The following is a 22020-nucleotide window of genomic DNA, read 5'->3' as shown; positions in this document are numbered from 1 at the left end:
AAAAAGCCAAGATCGTTTTCTGGAACACTGCTTATGGCAATTCACATATACACATTTTCTGTGTAACGGTGAAATTCAATAGAATAATTAGATTAGAAAAATAATAGAAAAATCCAGTATGATGAAAGGGAGCCAAAAAGTAGTCTTAAGATCATGGTCCAGAATAGGTTAGGCTGTGACTTGGATTGCGAGCTAAGCTAGAGGAAAGGTTCAGATTTTAAACTCAGCTATCTCAGCATCTTATAAGCGTGTTCTTTCAGGAACTTCAGACAAATTGAGAGAAACTCTGGAAGACACGAATGGATACAGGCATGCATTTAAAACTGCTTTTAGAATGCCAATGTTACACTTGTGATCCAGATCTCTATTGTTCCCATTCTAATGATTCACTTGACATTCTGCAGAAACAGAGAGCACCGTGACAAACATTTAGAAAGTCCTCTTTCTTATTTATCATGTTAGCTACCACCTGAAAAAACACAGCTGTGTTTTATTGCAAATACTAAAATAAACCTGTGCTATTATAGTTAGTATTATTTTCTGCAACCAGCTCACCTCAATATATGAAATGCAGTCAGACTAATATCACTCTAATATAAATAGCCACGTTACCAGCTAGAATATCTGCTGGTAGGCAAAGAGTAATAAGAAAAGCTTGAGCAACTTCAATGAAATCCAAAGGCAAGCTGTTACATATGAAGGTTGTTTTCTTAGTTGATAATTTTTCAGAATTCAAACCAAGATAGGTTTTTCTGCTTTAGCTGGAATACAGTGAAAAGGTTGACAGCAGCATAGGAAGCTTCCATGAGAAGTATGTAAACTAGGGGAGCAACAGAGCTGCAGTTGCTAATTGCAAATTAATATGATATCATGATATCTCCTCAGTTACGATTCCTTGAGAGAAGTTGTTGCTCGCTGTGTCATACACTACATCAGCCCTTTTTGCTCAGATTCCAGCTAGCCATTTTTTTGCTAGAATCTGTTCAGATAACCCGCAGGTCCAACATTGCTGGTTACCAGTTTGCTGATCCGGTTTGTTGAGAGCCGCCTTCAAAGCAGAAATCAAGTGGAAATTAACACAGCCTTTGGAAAAAAAGACAAGACTCTTTTCTGTAGCTGTGATGAGCCGAGTGTTTCTTAGCTGTCCAAGTATCCCCTTCAGATTGAAAGTCTTTGCCTGGCAGAAAGCATTGTGGAGGTTTTTGAATGTATGCGAAGTAAATAGATACTTTATTACATGACTTTTCTTTGAATGAGCAAACCCTTCCAGCCCTTTAATTTAAAAAATGGATTTGATTTGACATCACAGAATCTGGGAATGGATGAGCCTAGCTCAGGCTGCACACTCCAGACTGGAGTCTACAATTGCCTGAAGAGAGGGAATATTGCTATTGCTAACCCATACGAAAACTAGGGCAGGATCCTGCTTTTCCACTCCAGTGCTTAGCAAGCGACCCCGCTGGTGAGCATGAAATAATTGTCCTAAAGGCTGGTACCCTTGAACTTCTTCCTGGCTCTTGTTGTTCAGTGGGTGGTTTGTCTCTAGAAGTGCATGAGGCATTAAATCTTTGCTAGAAGTATTTAACTGACGTTTTTGCAACTCTTCTTGTACATCTCCATCTTCTTCCCCTCTTTGTGACTGTTCTTGTAAAATTACTCCTAAATTGCTGGCCTTCAAAGCATCTTGTGGAAATGAGTTCCCCCGGATAAGTGCCAGGATTTAAATAGACTGGGAACTTAGTTTAGGTGCTGATATAAACTAAAGCTGGGAATAGCTTATCTGTAGCTGAAACTCCAGTGAAGTGAAAATCATGAACTACTTTTTGTCTCTAGCATAAGGCCCTTTAGAAAGGCCAAGAGGACATCATGGGAGGTGATTATAAGAGCTCTGTAACTGTGCCCATGCATGGAAACCTCAAAGGTTTTTTGATTTTTTTCATTACTGGTTTCTTCATTGCTGTTCCTTTCTTTTCTGCTTGAATGCCACATTTGGGGAAGTTCTGGTGCAAGAGGATGCTGTTCCCACAGCATAAGGGAAATGGAAAGCTCTCTGTATTATCCATAGAGCAGAAGGGGCTTCCGTAACTCCATTGTCTCTTCATTTCACACTTCTGGGTCTGCTTCTTATCTCTGAGTTATTGGGGGAGCAGGATGTGTCTTGGCTGTGGTTGATTTCCAGTTCTCAGGCAGAAAGGGAGAAGTAGTCAAATGCAGGTATAATGTAATATTAGAAATTGTGAGCCAGTGGAGAGGTACTTTTGAGCTTTTTAATACCATTTCCCACTTATCTTCCTTCCTTTTCAAAATCCCACAGCTTTTGTTTGGTACTATAGAGGCTGATAGATTTCTGTATGTAAGGAGAGTGAGTTGTCCACTGAGAAGTTTAAGTTCCTCATGCTGCTTTCCTTCTTGTAGGGTTCAGTTGTCACATTCCCAGCGCACAGCCTGGACTGTCATAGCCAGTGCCTTTGTGGGATGCATGGAAGTCAGCAGCTGTGCCCCTTAGTGCAGCAGGGAAGACCAAACCATCCTATCTGCTAAGGAATACATTTACTAGGAAACGCTGGTATGGGCAGTGTCTTCCCACTGGATCTACTCCTTGTGCACATCCCTGTTCTGTGTCTGAGGAAACGCTAACTTTTCACAGCCTTTGCTTGCAAGGGGAATTAGGAATATAAAAATTGGACTTGTTGTAAAAGAGAGAACTGGAGAGGAGCCCAAAGCAAATTAACAGATCTGGACACAGCAGAGCCTGGGGAGGTTTGGAGTCTGTTTGGCTTCAGCATGTGGCTGAACCCTCCCTGCCTTTCTAGATACAATGTCCCTTTAATAGTCTTAACAGGCCTGACACTGGCAAGATTTCACTTATTCAGTACACTACTTAATACAGCTAATTTTCTACTGACAACATTTTTTTGCAACAATGAATCTTCTGTCACTTGAATCCATGAGGAAGGCGGCTTGGAAATGCCAGCCAGAGGGGGAGGTAGCAAAACGGTCATTGTAGATGTTCACTTAAACGGTTCTTTAGAAACACATTGGGCTGGTTTGGTTTGTTCTGCAGGGTGCTAGGGATAAGTGGAAGGGAAAACAACACAACAGTGCCTGCTCTTCTTTCCTCCTGAGCCCGTAGCAGATCCCTGAAACAGTTGTGTGTTGGAGGGTGTATGTGAAGGAGAGTCGGAAGCTGTAGTTTGACGGGCAGAGGTCTTGATGTGACTGCCCATGAAATCACTGTGATTCAATATCAGTTTTCCCCAAGGAACTTGTCTAATATCTATAACTAATGTGTTATCATCCTCAGGAATGAGTTATATAGCACTCATATAAATGGTTTATGAAAAATAGTTTGCTTGATCTTAGCAAATTTGTTGGAGAGGCAATATGTCTACACACACATATATATTGTGTTTACATATATATACAAACAGTATGTACTGCAAGGCCTGTAGCTGGGTACTGGAAATTGTATAAACTTAATAAACCCCAGTGTGTGTCTGAAGCTCATCCTCATTGTTTATCATGTGAAAAGCAACAGAGAGAAACATTTAAAATATGAGATCAAATGAAGTGATCCCATTTGATTGTCTGATTGAAACAAGTTAGTGAGTAAGAGACAACTTCAAACACAAAATGTAAAAGCAGACTGCAAAGTATTTCTGACGGTAATAAAAGTAATGCTCCATCCCTGGCAGTGTTCAAGGCCAGGTTGGACAGAGCCTTGGGTGCCATGGTTTAGTGTGAGGTGTCCCTGCCCATGGCAAGGGGGCTGGAAGTGGATGATCTTAAGGTCCTTTCCAACCCTAACTATTCTATGACTCTATGATTCTATAAGTAAGGATATATGGCTGAAGAAGATGAAACAAAGTGAAGCTGGGTGTAATTGTGGGCAGCTCTCCATTACGGGTTATGCTGGTGTGTAGCATAGCGCTATGGGTTACTCAAGAATGAAGCGATTTTAATTATTCTTTTAATTCACACAGTTTTCAGTAAATGTGAAAACTAATCATAACCAGTTGCTGATCCTTTGTTAGAGCAGACCATCTAGATGTAGATACCTGCTGTTCTGCACCACTTTAAAAGGCTTTACTGGCCTGTAAGGGCCAAAAAATAGTTGACGATAAGAGCCAGTGGCATCTGCAGATCATTGGGGTTAGAGAAAAGCCCTGCAAGCAAAGCCAGGCTTTGACCCTCCCTTCTCATTCGCCCTATCTCCTCTTTGGGGACTGACAGCTGAGGAGCTGTCATTTGGTTGTTTCCTACTGCCGTGCTTTCACCAGGGACAACTTGTGCACACTGGGGAAAGAATGCTTTTCCTGTGCTGCCTTGTCTGCTTTCCTGTACAGCCATCAGGGACATGGAAAGAGCTCCTAGAGAAACCCTGTGTTTTCTCCTGAAAGAACTAATTCTTTTGTGCTAAAATTCAGCCTGGGACTTGTGCTGCTGTCAAGAGATGTACACAATATTCACAAGTGCCCTTCCCTCAGTTAAGGGCAGGAAAATGTTATGACAGCTGCTGTCCTATGTGAACAGGTCCGGGAACTGTAAAGGCTTTCTAGAACATTTTTTAGAGATTAGGCACCAAAGACTTGAGGGAGAGAAGATGAACTGAGGTTGCAAAAGACCATAAAATCTCATAAAGCACTCAAACCTTTGGCTGTACTGTGGCCTTTTGTTAAATCAAAAAATGCTTAGTTCATAAGGAAATTGAAGTCAGTCAGACCTCGCTTGCTGCAGCATTTTTTGCACAGATTTCATAATTGTGTAATCCATCCTTTTAATACAAGCCCTGTTTTTTGGAATGTTGATGAGGGTAATGTAATGCCAGAGCCCCATGAGGTGTGGGAGCTGTTCCTGCCTGCTGGTGCTCACCTCCTCCTTCATGCCTCATTTCCCCAGCTGCCTCTAAGTCAGGCTTAAACATGTGTGTGATTTCAGAGGAGCAGAGCAAGTTGTTAGCCTTGTGTGCTGCCTGCATGAATTGCTCTCCATTAGTGTATGAACCCAGTAAAACACAAAAAGGCCCTTGAGGTGTCAACCAAGCTGGCAGAAAAACCTTTTGCCATGGCAAGTAGTGAAAAGTTCATCTCAGATGACCATGTATCACCTGGGCCTCATCGCCGATTAGCTTAAACAGTGGGTGAGCTGGGGATTCCGGGGTGATCACCTCTGCTGCTGTGATACCTGGGACACAGGTCATCAGTATCTACTTGCTGCAAGCCACAATAACTGTTTCACACAGTTTCTGCTGAAATAACGGCATATTTCTGAGTGATCGTCATGAAGAGGCATGTGTCATTAGACTATATAGCATAGTGCCTTAAAAAGAAGCTTTAATTCATCATTTTCATACAACAGTTATTAATTTAACTGAACTACAACGTAAGTCATTACTATGCTTTGTGAACCCTGCTGCTTGTTCTTTACTTCAAATATCCCCACAAAAAATACCTTTATATTTCTATAGTGCCTGTCGTTCTGTGTGCCACACAGCGATGCTCATGGATCCCCTTCTCTCTGGAGTGCAGCACTGGAAGGCTCTTGCCCAGCTAGTGCATCTCACATGGATGTTACAACCCACAAATGACTCGCAGTTACTTTCATGTTATCTGTGCTCTCTGTGGCCTGGAGCTTTTCCACATGCTCTTACTTTCTTATCTGTCTTAGATGTTTCTGTACATCAAACAAAAAAGCAATCAGACTTAAAGTTATCCTTTTTGACTCTTATGTTTTCTTGAAAAAGTAGTTTCTTTAAAGGTTATGAAGTATAAGCTGGAATAATTGCTTAGATTTAACACTGAGTCACTCCTGGCATTGTCTGTGGTGGGGAAAAAGACGACAGTATGTGGTCTCTTTGTGTGCTATAAATAGAAATAGCAAATATGTGGAATTGATTGGATCAGGATGTTCCATGAAAGTTTTTAACTGGAAACTGAGCATTCTAAAGAACTTTTCAGAGATTTAAATATCTAATTTAAAAATGAAGATATTTAAAAATAAAGATGTCCAGGGTTTATATGCAGTTCTTTCTGTATTTATAATGTGGTAAACCTTCCATTGCAACTTTATGTTACTGAAGTACAGGATTCAGAAAGCAAATGGTTTATTGAATCAAATTTCATTGATTTTTTTTTAAGCAGTTATATATATATATATATGTACATTTAACCATATATACATATACATGTATATTGACCTACATTTTCTACTTGTGGTCATGTCTGGTGATGCTTAGTGGAAATAACAGAAGTATCTTTTGAAAATGGAGTTTATCACATGAACTAAAATTGGAAATCACTCTGAGAACAGGCTGCAGTTGCTCATTACTACATTAAAAGATTGCCCCTGAGATGACCAGGGCAGCCTTGGCAGTCTGCAGTGTGAGCATGCCAAGCGCTGCTTCGCATAAACAGCGAACTCCTGAAATGAATTATGGTATTGAAGGAAAACTTGTCTCTTTCCTTAAAAATAAATTTAAAACCAAATTAGTACCCTGATAACTTTTCTTAGAAAACAGAGAACATCAAAGAAGATTTTGGGGAAGGTGCTGAATGTAATAGGATTGTTGCACGGGATGGTTTTTCCGGTCCATTATTTCTGTGTGCATATACAGTTTTGTGTATTCATCTCATGCTGTGTGGGTAAAAAGCTGTGTAGAGGAACCGTAAATTATATGACAGGAAAAAAAAAAAAAAAGAAGCCATTTTGAACAAGACCTTCCCTAACTTCTTAGAGGAAAATCTGAATAATAATTTTCTTTAAAAGTACAAAGCATTTTTCAGTAGGGAAAATAATTACTTACTCAGGAATGTGAGCAGGGCACTGGACACCTGACCTGTAATTTAGGGGAATAGTGCAGGGTTTTTCATCAGTAATTGTTACAGTAGAACCGTGGGGCCCCAGCTGAGACCAGGACTCTCTTGTGCTAGGCACTGTCTATCCAGCAGGAGATAACCACTGCTGCAGGAATCCTGCAGCTAAAGCAGGGCAGATGGAAGAGAGAAGGGAGGAAATGGTGGAGGAAAGAAGTGGTTAGCCCAAGGTCATGCTACTCTCTAATGGACCTGCGGCTTTGCACTGGTAGACACTTTATCTGAGTTCAGTCTTCCGTACCATGGCAACCCTGATCAGAGAGAATGGCCATAATTTAAGTGGGTAATGGCATTTGTCTGCATGAAAAAGCATCTTGAAGGATCCATCTGTTGTATGGGCTATCCTGTACAAATTGGGTACATAGATCTTCCTTCCAGGTTTCAGGCTGCATGCTGCTTAGTGTATGCAGTACATGAGAATATAGATTTTTTTAGGGCCATAGTAATTCAATGCTTGGCTCTTTGGTTTGCCTTAATCTAATCAACTGAATATAAGATTCTTCAGACTGCAAGGAATTTCTTGTGAAGTAATTCTTTGTCACTGAATTCTCATAGAGAAGGAACTATGTGTTAGTTTGAGGAAACACGAGCATTTTTAAATTGTTGCTCTCTTCATATAATGGACCTTAATTTTGCTTAGAAAAATAATAGTAATGCTTTGCTGCTTGAAATATGGCAGTCTACACATTTGCTAACTGAAGCAGGGATCAGTTCTACCCTACCTGTATTCTGCTTAGTTACTGTCTTAGTTACTGGCCCCGAAGTAAGCAAGCACTTGTGTTCTTTCTTGCCACTGAAATAAGGGGCATGTCTGGTGGTTCCATACCGCTGCCACGTGTGTTCCTTTGCACAGCGATAAACCAAATAGATTTATGCTTAATTCTCCAGGCTCACAGAGGCAATGGGGGAAAAAAGAATGTTTGGAATTTGCAGTGCTATGTGTAGCAGCTCTGCTTCAGTGGGCGAAATTTTATGTGGGGCATTAGAGTTGGCAAAGGGGTAGAGCGAGTAGAGAAGCTGTGATGTGTTTGATTGTGTAGCAGTAGAGAGGCCCCATCGTTACCCACTACACTGGCCTTTCCCCATGACACCCTGGGATGCAGATGAATTAAAAGGGTGAAGGGAAGGCGGCACATGTTGCAGAACCTTTTCCATCTTGAAAGACACTGTCGTCAAATTACGTTTTCAGACTGTTTTGTTTTACTGCTCTCTGCAGTGTGGTGATTCAGAAGCAGTGGGAGGTGTCTGTCCCTGCCATTTTTCCCTCTTGGTTACCACACACTGAGAATGGAAACCTGAATGTCTGAGACATGGCTGTGTTTTTAATGTGTGTAACAGAGATGTGTATGACTCACATGGAACTTGTGGCACAAACTCGGTCAAAATCCTGAAATTATCTATGGAAGCATCACGGTGTATCAAGAAATAATGCAATTTTTTGCATTGTGTTGTATTCATTACAGGGAGGCAGGCAGCTCATTTAGTGCTTCTTGTGTAATATGCACAAATAGGTTCGAGAATGCAGGTCATGGTATTCAAATACATGAAATTCTAGTGGGCATTTGAGAAGATATTCACCAGTTGCAGTAATTTCATAGACTTTGTCCTTGCTTGCTGTTAGGAGCATTCTATAATTTCCCTGTCACACAGCCAGGAAACCAAAATGATGCCATTTGCATTAGTTACTAATGGCTTTTCTACAGGCTACCAGACTCTCTCTGTATATATTGAACAATAAAAACAGGGAGCTGTGTTGATTCACTGTAGTTTCTGCTTGATGTAATCCACATTTTATGTTGAAGCATTTCTAAGAGATGTTTTATTCTTTTCATCCTTTGGATAAGTAAGATCAATCCTGATGCCAAAGCCCAGTAAATATTAAGACTCTTTTACCCACAGGGTAAGCTCACTTAGGTCAAACAGTAGCTCCACCTGGTGTTGAACCCTCTAAGTTTACCTTGTGGTAAAACCTGAGTCTTCATTGGCATTGTGCTTTTACCCTGGGATTGCTCCTGCACACCACGGGGCCTGCTCCTTATAATGCTTTTATGTTGGGACAGTTCATGGGAGTGCTACTGAGTGACGAAAAAATGCTGCGTTTTTAGCAGTGGAGGCAAGTCCTTTGTTTCAGCATAGAAAACATGATTTCCATCCACAGAGACTTCAAAAGAAACAGTAGGAATTCTTGAGAGCCTGATTATCATGGCATAATCACATTATCAGAGAGATTAGAAGCACTTTACTGTGTCTTTATGGTTTAGTGACACTCTGAGGCACTGGACAGAATCTTCAAGTGCTGTTAGAATCTTTCTTGTAGGGCACTATTGCAAAAGAGAGCTTTTTACCTAGGGGACCTGAAATCAGAGAGCACGCTTAATTCCTCTGTCAGAGAGCTGCAGAGCTTGTAGTTACTGGTCTTTGCTGTCTCATCTAGATATATTTCTCAAAGTGACCTTCAGCAGAGCACAACAAAAGCCTCCTAAAACGTTAATTCCTCTCAGTTCCAGTCATCGCAAGGCACTGTTGTTAACCAGGCAATCAAACTAATTGAATACCGAAGTGTTAGCAAGTCAAACAAGTGAGGAATTCACAGCATTTTTTCCTCTAGAAACCGTGGTGCACTTTTGGATGCTGTTGCTTGTGTGAGTGGTGGCTGGTTATAACACTAACATGCCCATTTTTAGGGTATGTCTCTCCCCTGCTGTATTGTCTTAAGGTGAACAGTCCACAACCCATGTCTTGTAAGTGAGATGTTGCCTGAAAGACTCTGAGTAGCTTGTGACTGGGGGAAGTTAAAAAGTTAAAACTAAGACTGAAAGTGAGAGCATTGCATGTATTTACGTAACATGTTCCTTGTTGTGTATGGTTGTCAAGGACCACTGAAGATTTGGGGGGATTAATGTTATGATCCCATGGTTCCCAATATAAAGGATTCCATTGATGATTAACCCAGAGTGAAGAAAGCTAAAAATAATCAACAGAAAAGCCTTTTCAGATGGGAATCTGTGCCTCTGGAAGGGCACAGCATGGACAGTGTCTAGGCAGAAAAGATATGAAGTATAACACATGCACTTGACCTCTGTTAAAAGGCCAGGATGAAACAGTCACAACAGCAAGAGTGATGCTAGGAAAATAGCTGCTTCAGTAGCGAAGAAACATGGAATATGGGATAAAATGGTTTAGCCTGAATAAGTACTAAAAACTATCCTGGAAAAAGAATTTTTAAGATCAGTTACTGTTTGTTTCATTTTGTTTGATTATCACCACGTAACAATGCATTTTTAAATTCACTCTAAAGCCTTTCACCTGTCAACTCGTGGAGTCAGGACTGTGTATGCCTCCAGCTGAGATTACCAGAACACTTGCAGCAGGGAGCTGCATTCCTTCTGCTGGTTAAAGGAGTTAGGGAAAGAGAATGGGAACACACTACCATGGGCATGAGCGTAGAGGAGGATTGAAAAGGAGGGAGATTTGGGGTTCTTTAACTTCCTCCTCCATTCTGTATCTTTCAGTGTGAAAGTTTGATTCTCTGCATGGATAACTTCATGTGTTCCACTGTTTTGCCAGTAGAAAGCATAGCCCTAAGCTGCCATTTTCTGCTGCCAGTCTGGGACCTTAGGCTCTGTGGATCTCTTTCAGATTCCTTCAAAAGGAACCAAATAGGAAATGCAGAAATGTTTACAAAAAGCTCTGTGTAAAGTGTTCAGCTGCCAAGAGGCAGCTCCTGAGGATAAGAAAAAGTAAAGCACCTACAGCAGTTTCTTTTTAAACCTTAGCCTGTTTTGGGAGCAAGTACCCAACTGCCCTGCACATCCATGTACTGATAGAACAATGAGAGCTCATCACTCCCCTATGAGCCTCTGCAGTTGTAGAAAAGGCTGCCACCTCCGGGCACTGCTCAGTCATTGCACCCTTCTTTTTGTGCTCAGGGAGTCCAAACCCACGCCCCAGCTGTAAGGCAACCAGGAGAGGACAGTTGGAATCAGCCCCAGTCTTGAGCCAACCATTGTACTAGTCTCAAATACTCAAAAGTGTGTTTGCTGGCTGCTTGTGACCAATGCACTTCTTGCACCTTGTGTTACTTTTTTGTTGTGCTGGATCTAAAGTATAGGCAAGATCTTTTTGTACTACGCAGCTTGGAAATAGAGGTGCAAACTCAAGTAGCAGCAGCCAATTTGATCTCAAAACACTGTCGTCTTCCCCTGTTCCTTCCTACAGCAATATGGGCAATAATAAATCTTCCAGGAAAAAGGGGGGATTTCTTACTGTTACTCGTGACTTGCCTGAAATAGCCTCTGAAAGCTTTATCTGAGGACGTACAGGGAAAACTTTAGGATGTTCTCACTTCCCTGAGAGGTACCAAATTGCATTAAAGATGAGTTGAATGGAGTAATTGCAAAGGAGTTTGTGAACACCATGCACTGACTTACTGTTTTCTTGTTATTAGGGTCGACCAGGACCGATTGGCCTTCAAGGACCGATAGGTGCACCTGGATTTACTGGCCCAGAAGGTTTGCCAGGAGGAAAAGGTGAGAGAGGAGCAGTGGGCCCCCCTGGACCAGCTGGACATAAAGGTGACAAGGTGGGATCAACAGAGGCTTATCTGACCTTGCAATACCTCTGTGGCCTTGTATATATTTTTGACTGAATAAAGATAATCTTGGACTATGTGCTCTGAGGTAAGAACACAGCAGTATTTCATTGGTATCTTCAGAGAATCCCTGCTTTTATTTTTGAATGAGAACATGGTTCCTAAAGCTGCTGTACACTTACTCATCCTGGCAGATGAACCATCACCAAATGAGCATTGCTGTTGCAAATGGTCTTTCACTTCACGTGCCCAGGGATAGATGGGTGTTGTTAATGCTACGTGCAGAGAACTGGAGCTGGTTCATGTGTAGGACATCCTGAGTTATCATCTAGCAAAGGAATGGGTACTAAGTGAAACCTGCAATTCAGTTTTGCAGGTCCAAAGTTATTCATAACAGAAAGAGTATTATAAACTATGTCATATTAAATGGAATAATCTTTAAGGTGTGGGTATCAAATAATGCAGTGTGCAAGAATGGGCAGAACAGCAAACAGAAACATCTTAATGCCTTTCAGATCTATTCTGCTGTCTCTTCTTAGGAAGGGAGTATGAAAAGAGGAGTTTGGAGCTAGGCAAAAGAATGAATGGAAGTATGACCAAATACTTCTGGTAATAAAGAGTGGCTACATAAGGGTAGTTCATCTTAAGGAAAATTTACATTGTGAGCAGGACATTGTGCACCAGGCATGTCTGATCATGAGTTTTGGGTTGCATGCAGAAGACTCGTTATGTCCCACCGCATAGGCTGGAGCCACGTATCTGCTCCCACCACAGACCCCGGCAGAGGTTGTGTAATGAATTGTAAAATGAGAAAGTCTGATATTGTCTGATGCAAGGACTGGGATGAGATTCTTACTCCCATGCCTGTGCGGTTGGACAAATGGAGTGTTTCAAGGACAACAGCTTGAAAGCTTCAAAGACAGAGGAAGTCCTGCATGCTGTGCATGGTTTCTAAAATCTGAAGGACACCTGGGTCATCAGGACAAGGGCTTGCATTCTGGAACTATTCCAGAGCATCTTATCATCTACTTGATGCAAGGTCCTCAGGTCACGTGTGCAAATAAGACAGATTCTACCAGGTTTCCTTACCAGGATCTGCAGAGTAAAGTTTGTCTGCCCTATTTTCCCAGCTTCCGATAGGTGAGCTAGCTCGATGTAACTAGTTAACTGTACTTTCAGATGCTGTAGTTACACCCTCTTCTCGTTTAATATTAGTTAACACCTTGGAGTTCTGTTACCCTTTCTCATAAGTTAAAGAACCACGTAAACTGGAAGTGGTGACAAGGAATGTCATGGCTTTGGTGTTGCATTCACCTGAGAGGCAATGGAGGAGTCAAAACAAGGACTAAGACCTGATAGAGGTGATATCATTGTCATAATTCTAGCAGATAAAACTGAAACCATTGAACCAGACTTTGGAACTACAGAAACTTGGGATAGGAATTGGCCTTTAACTAACAATTGGAACCAATTTCCTTGCACTGAAGAAAAGCCTTATTTGCTCCAGAACTGCTGTTTCTGTCCACTGAAATGGCTACATAACACAATGCCAACATGCAGTAGGATTCTGTCTTTTTATCCCTATGGAAGCAATACCTTTACCTTTCCAAAGCAAGAGTTTAAAGCTTGATATTCAGCTTACACAGTCTGTTTTGCCACTATCCAGAGCAGAGCAGTAGAACCAACAAAGTGGTAATTACTTGCAACTCAGCCAGGGGTGGTCTGAAGATAGTACGGTGGTCTGCCTATCTCTGGGTGGTACTATCCAAGCATAGGCAGAAAACCCCATTAAGTCCTGTTGAAAATCTTGGAAGGTCAAGTGTGACACTGAGAGTTAAGCTTACACTGGATTGTTTATTTTCCTGGCATCTTATTTTCCCCAGATGTGCAGTAGGAGATTATATTTTACTTTAAATTGCCTGATTAAAACATTCCTGAAACACTCATTTGGCATCCAGTCAAGCCCAGATGCTCTGTTCCTATCTTCACTGACCCCTGCGGTCAGAGAGAATCTGCATGGGAAAGTCTGCTCCTGAAAGCTAAAGTCCATGACCAAAAATGTTGGAGTGAAAAGTATGTCACAGGTAAGTGAATATACGGTTGATGAAGTGAAATACAACGTGTACTCTTTTTCTTCAGGGCCCAATGGGAGTGCCAGGATTTCAAGGCATCAATGGGATCCCAGTAAGTTTGCATCTGTAAATATAAATCACCAGAACTTAGTCACAACCCGAAGCACATAAGCACAATGAGACTGTCCTAGCACATGCATAGTGTATCTTGAAAGTGTTAGCTTCTCTCTGGAGGGAAATGGCAGCATTTGCTACTCTACCTGGTGATCCCAGGCTGTTTCATAAGAGGTTTGATTCCTTTTATGGGATGATAGGAAGTTGATCTGTATCAGCAAGTGAGCTGAGTTACATAGGAATCCACTGCATCATTGATAAGCTTTTCTTTCAGCACCATGTTCTCTCAGCACCATGTTCTCTCAGCACCATGTCTAGAAAACACCATGACATGAAGTCATAGCTTTGGAAGGGACCTCAGACAGTCAAGCAGGCATGATCAGCTCTGCTTCAGGCCATTTTTAATATGTGTTTCCTAACCAATTCTTAAAACTTTGTAATGATGATGGAGACTAACTTTTGTGTTAGAAAAGCTTTGCTAATGCCTAACTCCAGTCTGTCTCCAGTTTAAACCTCTTAGTTCTCATCTTACTCATGATGAACACAGAGATTGTTTCCTTATGCTTTGCAGTAGCCTTCTTGTATGTGCTGTTACCAGGTTTCTCTCAATCTTCTTACGATGTGAATGAAAACAGTGGTTAGAGCTGAGGCTCTCCAGAGTACTTGCTTCTCCAGTAGATGCTAGTGCTGGTTTAGATTTGAGCCCTTCCAGAAACCTATGATGGGAAAGAGACAATTGCTGCGTTTTCAGGTGATGGGGGTAGGTAACCACTTTCCCTGACCATTAGGACTATTTTCTCTTATTCTTTAGAGCTTCAACATTCCAGTGTAGCTGGTTCCTTTACCATTCAAAATATCATGTGCCAAGAGTGTTTTGACCAGCTTTCTTTTGCTTTGGTTTTCCCCAGTGAGTTTTCCAAAGATTCTTACACGCTCTTTACCTCAGGGGAGTTTTAGCTGGGACAGCTTTCAGAAGTTGCCCCAGATGTCCTTGCTCTCTTTACTGGTATTAGAATTCTTCTTTTCTTGTTGACATTTTTCCATCTTCTGTGTCCTTGTGCCTTCAGACTATACTCATGCTCTTTCTCATCTTCCCTACTTTTTCAGCTGGCCAAGAGCTCCAACAGTTCAGCAGTATTTTTCTTACTTCCTATCAAAAATGGGATTGTTTTGCTAGATTGGCTGAAAATGCATGGTTGGCCTTGTAAGAGCTTCCTTGGTTCCAGTTCCTTCCTGGCTGTGGTCCTTTTCTCCCCCTCTGCTCATCCTTCCCTGTTTTCTCTCCTGCTCTACTCCCTTGCTGCTATTTTTTTCTTGCCAGCCAGCTTTCTAGGTCTGAAGAGAACAAGCTGTTCCCATAATACTTAATTAAATTGAACACACTGTGGGAACACGCTGTTCTCAGGGTATTATTTCAGACCAGGCTCTGAAGAAAGGGGATTCCCAACAATGAGGGGAGGCAGAGATACAGCAACAGTCATTGCCAGGTAGTTGGCAGCGATGGGCATTCCAAAGAGGGTAGGGGAGGTAGATGAGAGGATCCAAAGCCTCCAACGTATGCAGATCTACTCTATCTGCTTTATTGTATTTTGCAGGTGGGTGAATAGGAAGAGGCAGCTTGTGCTGCTCATGAACAGCAAAGTGCTCACCACTGTGGCTCTTCTGTGCCACAGCTGCCCGACAGAAAACAGGGGAAGGGGAAACTGGTTCCTGCTGTTTACATTCCAGCCACTGAAATAAATACTTCCTTTCTAGGGTGAAAATAGCCACCACCGCCACTGCTTGAGAGAATACTCATACTTCTGCCAGTTGCATTTCAGGATAGGGAGTAGCTTAGGTTTGTTGTGAAATGGCTATGAACATACACGCATTATATGGATGTGTAAAATACAGAGTAAAGGAGAGAGCACATGCGTGCTGGTAGATGTAAGATAAAGTAAAATATCTTGCTATCTCTGCACAAGGATTAATATCTAAACATGAAGAGAGGTTGGTTGTAGTATGCAGGTATGTCAGCGTGGGTAGGTATATTTTAATCAAGGCCAAATGACTGCAAGGCTGTGGTTTGGAGGGGAATCCCACTTGTGACCTTAAGGGAAGTGGTGTTCCACAGAGTTCCCCTGGGGAGGTGGAACAGGCTCCCCACGGCACCAAGCCTGTCAGAGTTCAAGGAGCGTCTGGAGGACGCTCTTTAGTCATATGATTTAGTGCTAGGTAGTCCTGTGAGGAGCAGGGAGTTGGACTCGATGATCCTTATGGGTCCCTTCCAACTCGAGATATTGTCTGATTCTGTAATCTATGTTGTTGCAGCTGGCCTGACTAATCCCTTTAACCTAATAAATACAGCAGCTACGTGTGTTTATTACTAGCCTTTTATGTCACGCTGTAGAAGAAACCCTCAAATCCTTAGCCCAACTCAGGAAGTTTACTTTTTCCTATAGGACAAGATTCAAGGACACCTCTGGCAAAGGCCTGAACTGGAGAGAAGAGGTGTATATAGCTTTTCATGAGCTGTCCAAGGAGCTCTAGAAAGAAGTACCTCTGTGAGGAGTGAATGAGTCCTTGTCTGTACCATGAAAGCTAGAGCTTCATGGAGAGGCAAAGTTCTGGATTTTAGGATCCTCCTAGAGGAAACACAAGGACTTGGCGATGGCTTGGCTTGGTGAAAAGGTCACTTTGCTGTAGCGATCCGTGCAACTGTTTATTCAGTTAATTTTGTGTTCACCCTTAATTGCATTTGTTCCCCTGTTTTAAATACTTGCTGAGCTCCCATGCTGGGATTGCCTTTGTGCTGTTTGAGTTTAGAAAAGAGTCCCCTCGGGATCACAGCATTAGTGTACGAGCAAGAATCGGATAAAGCAAGGGCCTAGATGAACAGTTCGTGTTTCCTTATCTGTCTCCCAGGGAATGTCACCCTTTGTGCAAACAGAGAGCACAAGTGATCTCTCCAGCCTGTGTTTTAACTGCAGTCTGTAGACTAGTCACCCTGCCATGTATAAGAAAAGGCTGTAAAAGTCTTCTGCCTTAAGTCAGTTGAGGTGCCTGGGCTGAATTGGCACATCTGCCAAAGCAGGAATTAGAGGAGGTGAGAGCAGTGAAGCTATTAACCACTGGTTTTCTGGTCAAATCATCTCTTTAAATCAGTATTTTAAGTCCCTGGGGAAAAGGTTCATTTAGGCCAGAACTTCACAAGTCTCCAGGAAGTCACCTCTGGGTGCTCAGTATCCGCTCAGGTAAGGTTCTTAAGACACTGTGAACTCTAATGGCAGATTAGCTAGGAAGTAGGAAATCCTGTGATTTTTTATTTCCTAAAGCAAAAGAGAGAGCATGTGTGTGCGCATGTGCGGCAGTCTGTCACGCTTTGGCTCAGAACCACAGACATGGATGCATGATAGGGCCACAGGTTTATTTAATACACATAAGAAATCACTGTGATTTGTTTAATACGCTAAGAAATCACTGTGGTGACCATACTTTGTGTCCCCTCTTTGAGACCCCTCCTCACATAGGGAGAGGATACCAAAATCCTTTGGGCTGCTTACAGACTGTTGGTACAAGAGTTAGGAGATCGAAAGTGCTTCCCAAGACATGAGGCCATCAGTGAGCTGGCTGCCGCAGGCTGAATCTTGGCCAGCACTACAGGATTAGCAGCTTGGCTCCACCTTATCTTGCTCTAAGGGGCAGATGTTGGCTGTTGAGCTTCACTAAACCTTGCAGCTGGTCACCTTATGTTGTAACCAGATACATGTGCACTTGTCCCACATCGCTTCTGGTTTTGTTGATGCTGTAAACAGGGTGAAAGACCTGGTAGCCATTGACCACTCTGGCCTCCCTCTGCAGTCACAGCCTGTCCCATCAGAGGCTTGCTGCTCCTGGCTGGGACATCCTGCGTGGATGCAGGAGGGTGGGTTGCCACTGATTTGTTTCAGCTTTGGGAACCAAATGGAATAAAAGTGGCAATAAATTGGTGCTTCAGCCTTCTCCTGTTGCTTTACCAGGGCTTGGCAAGTCTCTGCTTGCACAACACACGTGGGTGTTTTGACAAATAAACTTTAATCATCATGGCAACTGGTACAATGTATGTAGTGGTGCCTGATGCTAATGCTTTGGGATGACTTCATTCCATGTCCTCAGGCTTTGTTTAATCTCAAATTTATACTTGTCTGAGTGAGCTGCTTTGGTCCTGTAGTGGAGACAAACTTCACATTCATTCAGTTTACACCTTTTTAATGGACAGAGAACAGATCTGGGCTCTCTCCCCTTCTCTCCATTTTGTTGGCACAAGTCACAGTGCAGGTGTCAAATGAGCTGGACCAAGGAACTCTTCTGGCTGAAAATTAACCCCATTAAGAAACAGAACAGTTACTTCTCTGCTGTGTTGGTTTCCTGCTCCAACTTGCCCATCCTGCCTGTGCTTACACCAGCAAAGGGAAGATGTAGGTGTGAGTAAGCAGGAGTGTGCGATGGCTCTCCTGGCAGCAGCTGAGACCAGCGATCAGCTTGAGTATTTACATAACTATGACCTAACTTGCTCTGCATCCTTGGGAAAGTCACTCTGCTACTGTGTACCCCCAGCTTTTCATGCGTAAAATGAAGATTATAGCATTCCCACATTTTGGAAGGCATTTTAAGATCCTTAGATATGAGAATTTACGTTACTGCAAAGTTCATCCTGAGTTTGGTCAGAGCATGTGCTATTGGCTTGGACTGGGAAGACCTTTAGCAACACAAATGTGTTTTGTTTTAAGTGTCAGGCTTAAAACATGAAGGATTGTTACCGTTCTGTTTTATCTCCATTTTATCCATGTTTGGTTTTTTTTACTCTCCTAGTGTGAGTCATAACTTGTTTAATGCCATATCTTAAGGATGAATCTTTAGGATCAAACAAAAGTACTTTTGGGATGAGTCAAGATCTGGGTGTTCTGAGCAGAGGGAGAGAACTGTCAGTTACTGATACTATCTCCATGAGTTTCATTTTTCTTCCTACACGAAACACTGTCTTTGAGTGCCACAGAACTGATTTCTGTGAAAAGGAGGCTAGAATAAGAAGCTGCTTGAAAGCTGGCTAGTGTGACTGACAGTTCTGCCTTTTTGTGTTCTGCCTACGCATACCCATATGACACTGAAGGAAAAGTAACTAAAGTCTCAAACTTTGATCTCCTTTGCACCAGTACCGTGCTGAGTGAACTCCAAATTAATTGAGCTATTAATTTGGGCAAGAGAGGTGTGAAATCAGAATTAGGTAGAATTGTATTCTGCTCTGCTTGATTAATAATTGACCATTGCAAACAATTTCTTCTAGTTTAATTAGATCTTTCTACCAGTTGCTTTGCCTAAAGTTTTAAGTTTAATACGTCAAGAAAAGCTCTTTTGCTTGAATGGCTTGGTGCTGGAGCTGTAACATCTGTTGAACTATTAAAGGGAAGAATCCACACTGGAGAGGAAGAGAAGTCACTGAAACTTTATGCAGATTGGAATTATAAATGCTCAGTATTGTTGAGTCTGCCTCTGCCCTTGTTTTCACATGAGCAGCTTCCATTCCTGATGTCAGGTGCACCCTTGCATGCTGTTTTACACTGTGTTACATGCCGTATGTTTCTGACTGTGTTGGGATGAGTATTACCCTTTCGGGACCTACTCATGCACAAATTATGTACTAAAGAAAATTATCCCTTGGAGAAAAAGGTAATCAAATGAATACAGCCAATGTTCTAGGATTGAAGCTTTGGGGAGGATACACAATGCTGGCTGAAGAAGCTTGTTCTGTTGCAGTCTGCCATACACTGAACTTGAGTGGGAGTTGTGTGTTTCTTTTGTTTTATGTTGCCATTTGGAAGCTATCCACTTTCTGAGGACAGTATTACTAATAAAATAATGCATCCTGTCAGTCATTCTCTCTTTCTCCCCTTTACACAGGGTCACCCTGGGCAACCTGGACCTAGAGGTCTGCCCGGCATTGATGGCTGCAATGGTACCACTGGGAGTCCTGGTGTTTCTGGATCAGATGGGTTTCCTGGCCTACCTGGGCTGCCTGTATGTCCCAGCTTGAGTATACTGTTTTGTAGTCACTAAGCCAGGAATTTGCTTTTCATGCCTTTGTTGGAAAAGTAACTCCCAAGTACTTAGGAAGAATCCTAGCATTGTTAGAGCTCAGTATCATTGTCTCATAGAAATCCCACTCTGAGGGTAAAGTGGAGATCCTGTGAATCTGTTCATCTGCACTCCCCTCTTACAGGGAGTGGTGCTTTTGAGACCAGTTCTGTCTCTATTTGTCAGGATGAACTGTTTTTGGAGACACCCATTTTTCTCCATTGGCTGTAGAGGACGGCCACTCTGTACGCTCTGTTTCAAGAGTGTAGGATTAAGTACAAGAACTCCACTCTTAGATGCTTTTAGGAATTATAGCCTTTTATAATAGTTCATGGTTATTTTTGAAGTGTGAGCAAAAAATGTTTGACTTTAAATTATTTGAGTATTTGTTCACATTCAAAGCCTGGTCTTACAAACACAGGTTGGGTGACTTGAAATTCATACGATGTTGGAAAATACTCTGAATGGTGTTGATACGTAGAGGAACAAGAGGGCTGCCACATGTCAAACAGATTGAAATAGGAGCTTAAAAGTTGTTGAAGACCTAAAATAAAAGGGCAATCTGATCTAAACAGGATAATACCAGAGAAAATGCTTGCAGAACCTTATTTTAATAAAGCTGCAGTGAGTTGTAAGTTCTCATACTAACACAGCTTCTCTGACAAAGCTGCAGTGGCACTTCTGCAGTTTACTGGAGCCAGGAGTTTGCCTTGTCCATTACGCTGAATATAAAGTCTTTCAAAACTGAATCAGTATTTTTTTCCTGGAATTTATTTGTGACTTGATTTTTTTGTTGTTTTTAATCAGGGTCGCCCTGGCCCAAAAGGACTTAAAGGAGAACCTGTTTTTGCTCAAGGCAGCCTGAAAGGAATGAAGGTAAGACTTGTCATCATGTAGGAAAAGATGAAGTACAAGAAGCACATTGATGTCCTGCAGGTTGCAGGGCTGATGCTGCAGATCAGGTTGCTCATGATGTTAGACATGGCTGTCCTGGGTATGTCCGAATACAGAGCTGTGAAAAGGTGGAATAAATCTACAAAGGATTTAGTATCTCTTGTAGGACTGAATACCCCAATATTTAGCAGCCTCATGCTTTGTTAAATACTGAAAATATTAAGAAATGTTCTGTCATATGGCTTTGGTCAAAATTAAGAACTTTTATAGCATTCTACCCACATTATATATGCTTAGTAGTTGGTAAAAGTTAGAGATCTTTATTTCTTCAATATTTATGGGAAATAGAGATAATTTGGTATAATAATGCTTTTACATATTTGATATGTATATTGGTTTTGTAATGAAATCTTTTGTAGTGTATTTTTCAGTGTTTTTACAATTAATGTGTTTTTTTCTGCATACCACTTTAGTTTCTCTTGTTACCCATCAATAAAATGGTTGTAATTTCTCTGGAGTTTTGGAACCTCTCCATTACCTAATTTAAATGTGGAAGCACAGGTGTAAAAATATTTTCCTGTATACATTTGATCTAATATTAACTAACAGCAAATACTTCTATTCATACAAAATTTAATGTTCCTTATAGTTTGTTGCAATAACATGGTGTAATTTTCACTTGTGCATTTATAATTTTTAGGGAGAAAATGGTCTTCCTGGATTGGATGGAATTTCTGTAAGTTACTTAATTTGGGGAATAATGATTTTAAAGAATACTAAGTAGGTAATTTTTCTTGTTTGGTTCTCAAGGGTGCTTTTCACACTAGTGGGCCATGTATTTACATGTGTGATACCATTAGCATGAGCAGTTCCAGATGTGTGGTGGTATGAGTCAATCCACAGTAGGGTAGAAGGACTCAGATTTTTGCTATTACCTGTTCACTTTTTCCTTATTCAAATCAACCTCCATTCTACTGTTGAATTCTATTCCTTTGATTTTTCAAAATACATCTAATAATATGAAATGGTTTTATTATAGTATTTTAACTGGCATACTTAATTAGGGGATATTGCTTAATGTTTCCTGAGACTCATGTTGTTGTGGTTTGATAGGGTAAGTGCTACACATTCTGTATTTGCCCTATGTTCTTCCTGCAGGGTCCAAAAGGTTTTCCAGGTCCAATAGGTTCTGCAGGCCCTATAGGATTACCAGGTTTGCAGGTAAGAGACCTCACGTGTTGCACTTGTTGAACAGTTCAAAATGTTTGCAGTTTTCCTTCCTTGTGTTTGTCATTACAACGTGTGTGTGTGCGCATCTAAAAGGACTGAGCACAGCTGACTTCCAAGCACAGAATACTTGAACTTAGATAGTGTACTCTAATCACAA

At 41.6% G+C, this 22020-nt stretch overlaps 1 protein-coding gene across 1 annotated transcript in view; it reads left to right on the top strand.

Moving 5' to 3' along the window:
- Nucleotides 1-22020, top strand: part of COL4A6 (collagen type IV alpha 6 chain) — a 122335-nt gene that overhangs the window by 65592 nt on the left and 34723 nt on the right. The window contains exons 5-10 of the mRNA XM_062640162.1: nucleotides 11320-11454; nucleotides 13603-13647; nucleotides 19566-19682; nucleotides 20547-20615; nucleotides 21334-21369; nucleotides 21792-21854. Of these exons, the coding sequence (XP_062496146.1) occupies nucleotides 11320-11454; nucleotides 13603-13647; nucleotides 19566-19682; nucleotides 20547-20615; nucleotides 21334-21369; nucleotides 21792-21854 (465 nt within the window). The remainder of the gene's footprint in view (nucleotides 1-11319; nucleotides 11455-13602; nucleotides 13648-19565; nucleotides 19683-20546; nucleotides 20616-21333; nucleotides 21370-21791; nucleotides 21855-22020) is intronic.

This window comes from Pezoporus occidentalis, unplaced genomic scaffold (assembly GCF_034315485.1).
Source record: "Pezoporus occidentalis ecotype Australia unplaced genomic scaffold, CSIRO_AGI_Poc_V1 ctg63, whole genome shotgun sequence".
In the NCBI taxonomy this organism is placed as follows: Eukaryota; Metazoa; Chordata; class Aves; order Psittaciformes; family Psittacidae; genus Pezoporus; species Pezoporus occidentalis.
The sequence above is the reverse complement of the archived record's forward strand: the minus strand, read 5'-3'. Positions and strand labels throughout refer to the sequence as shown.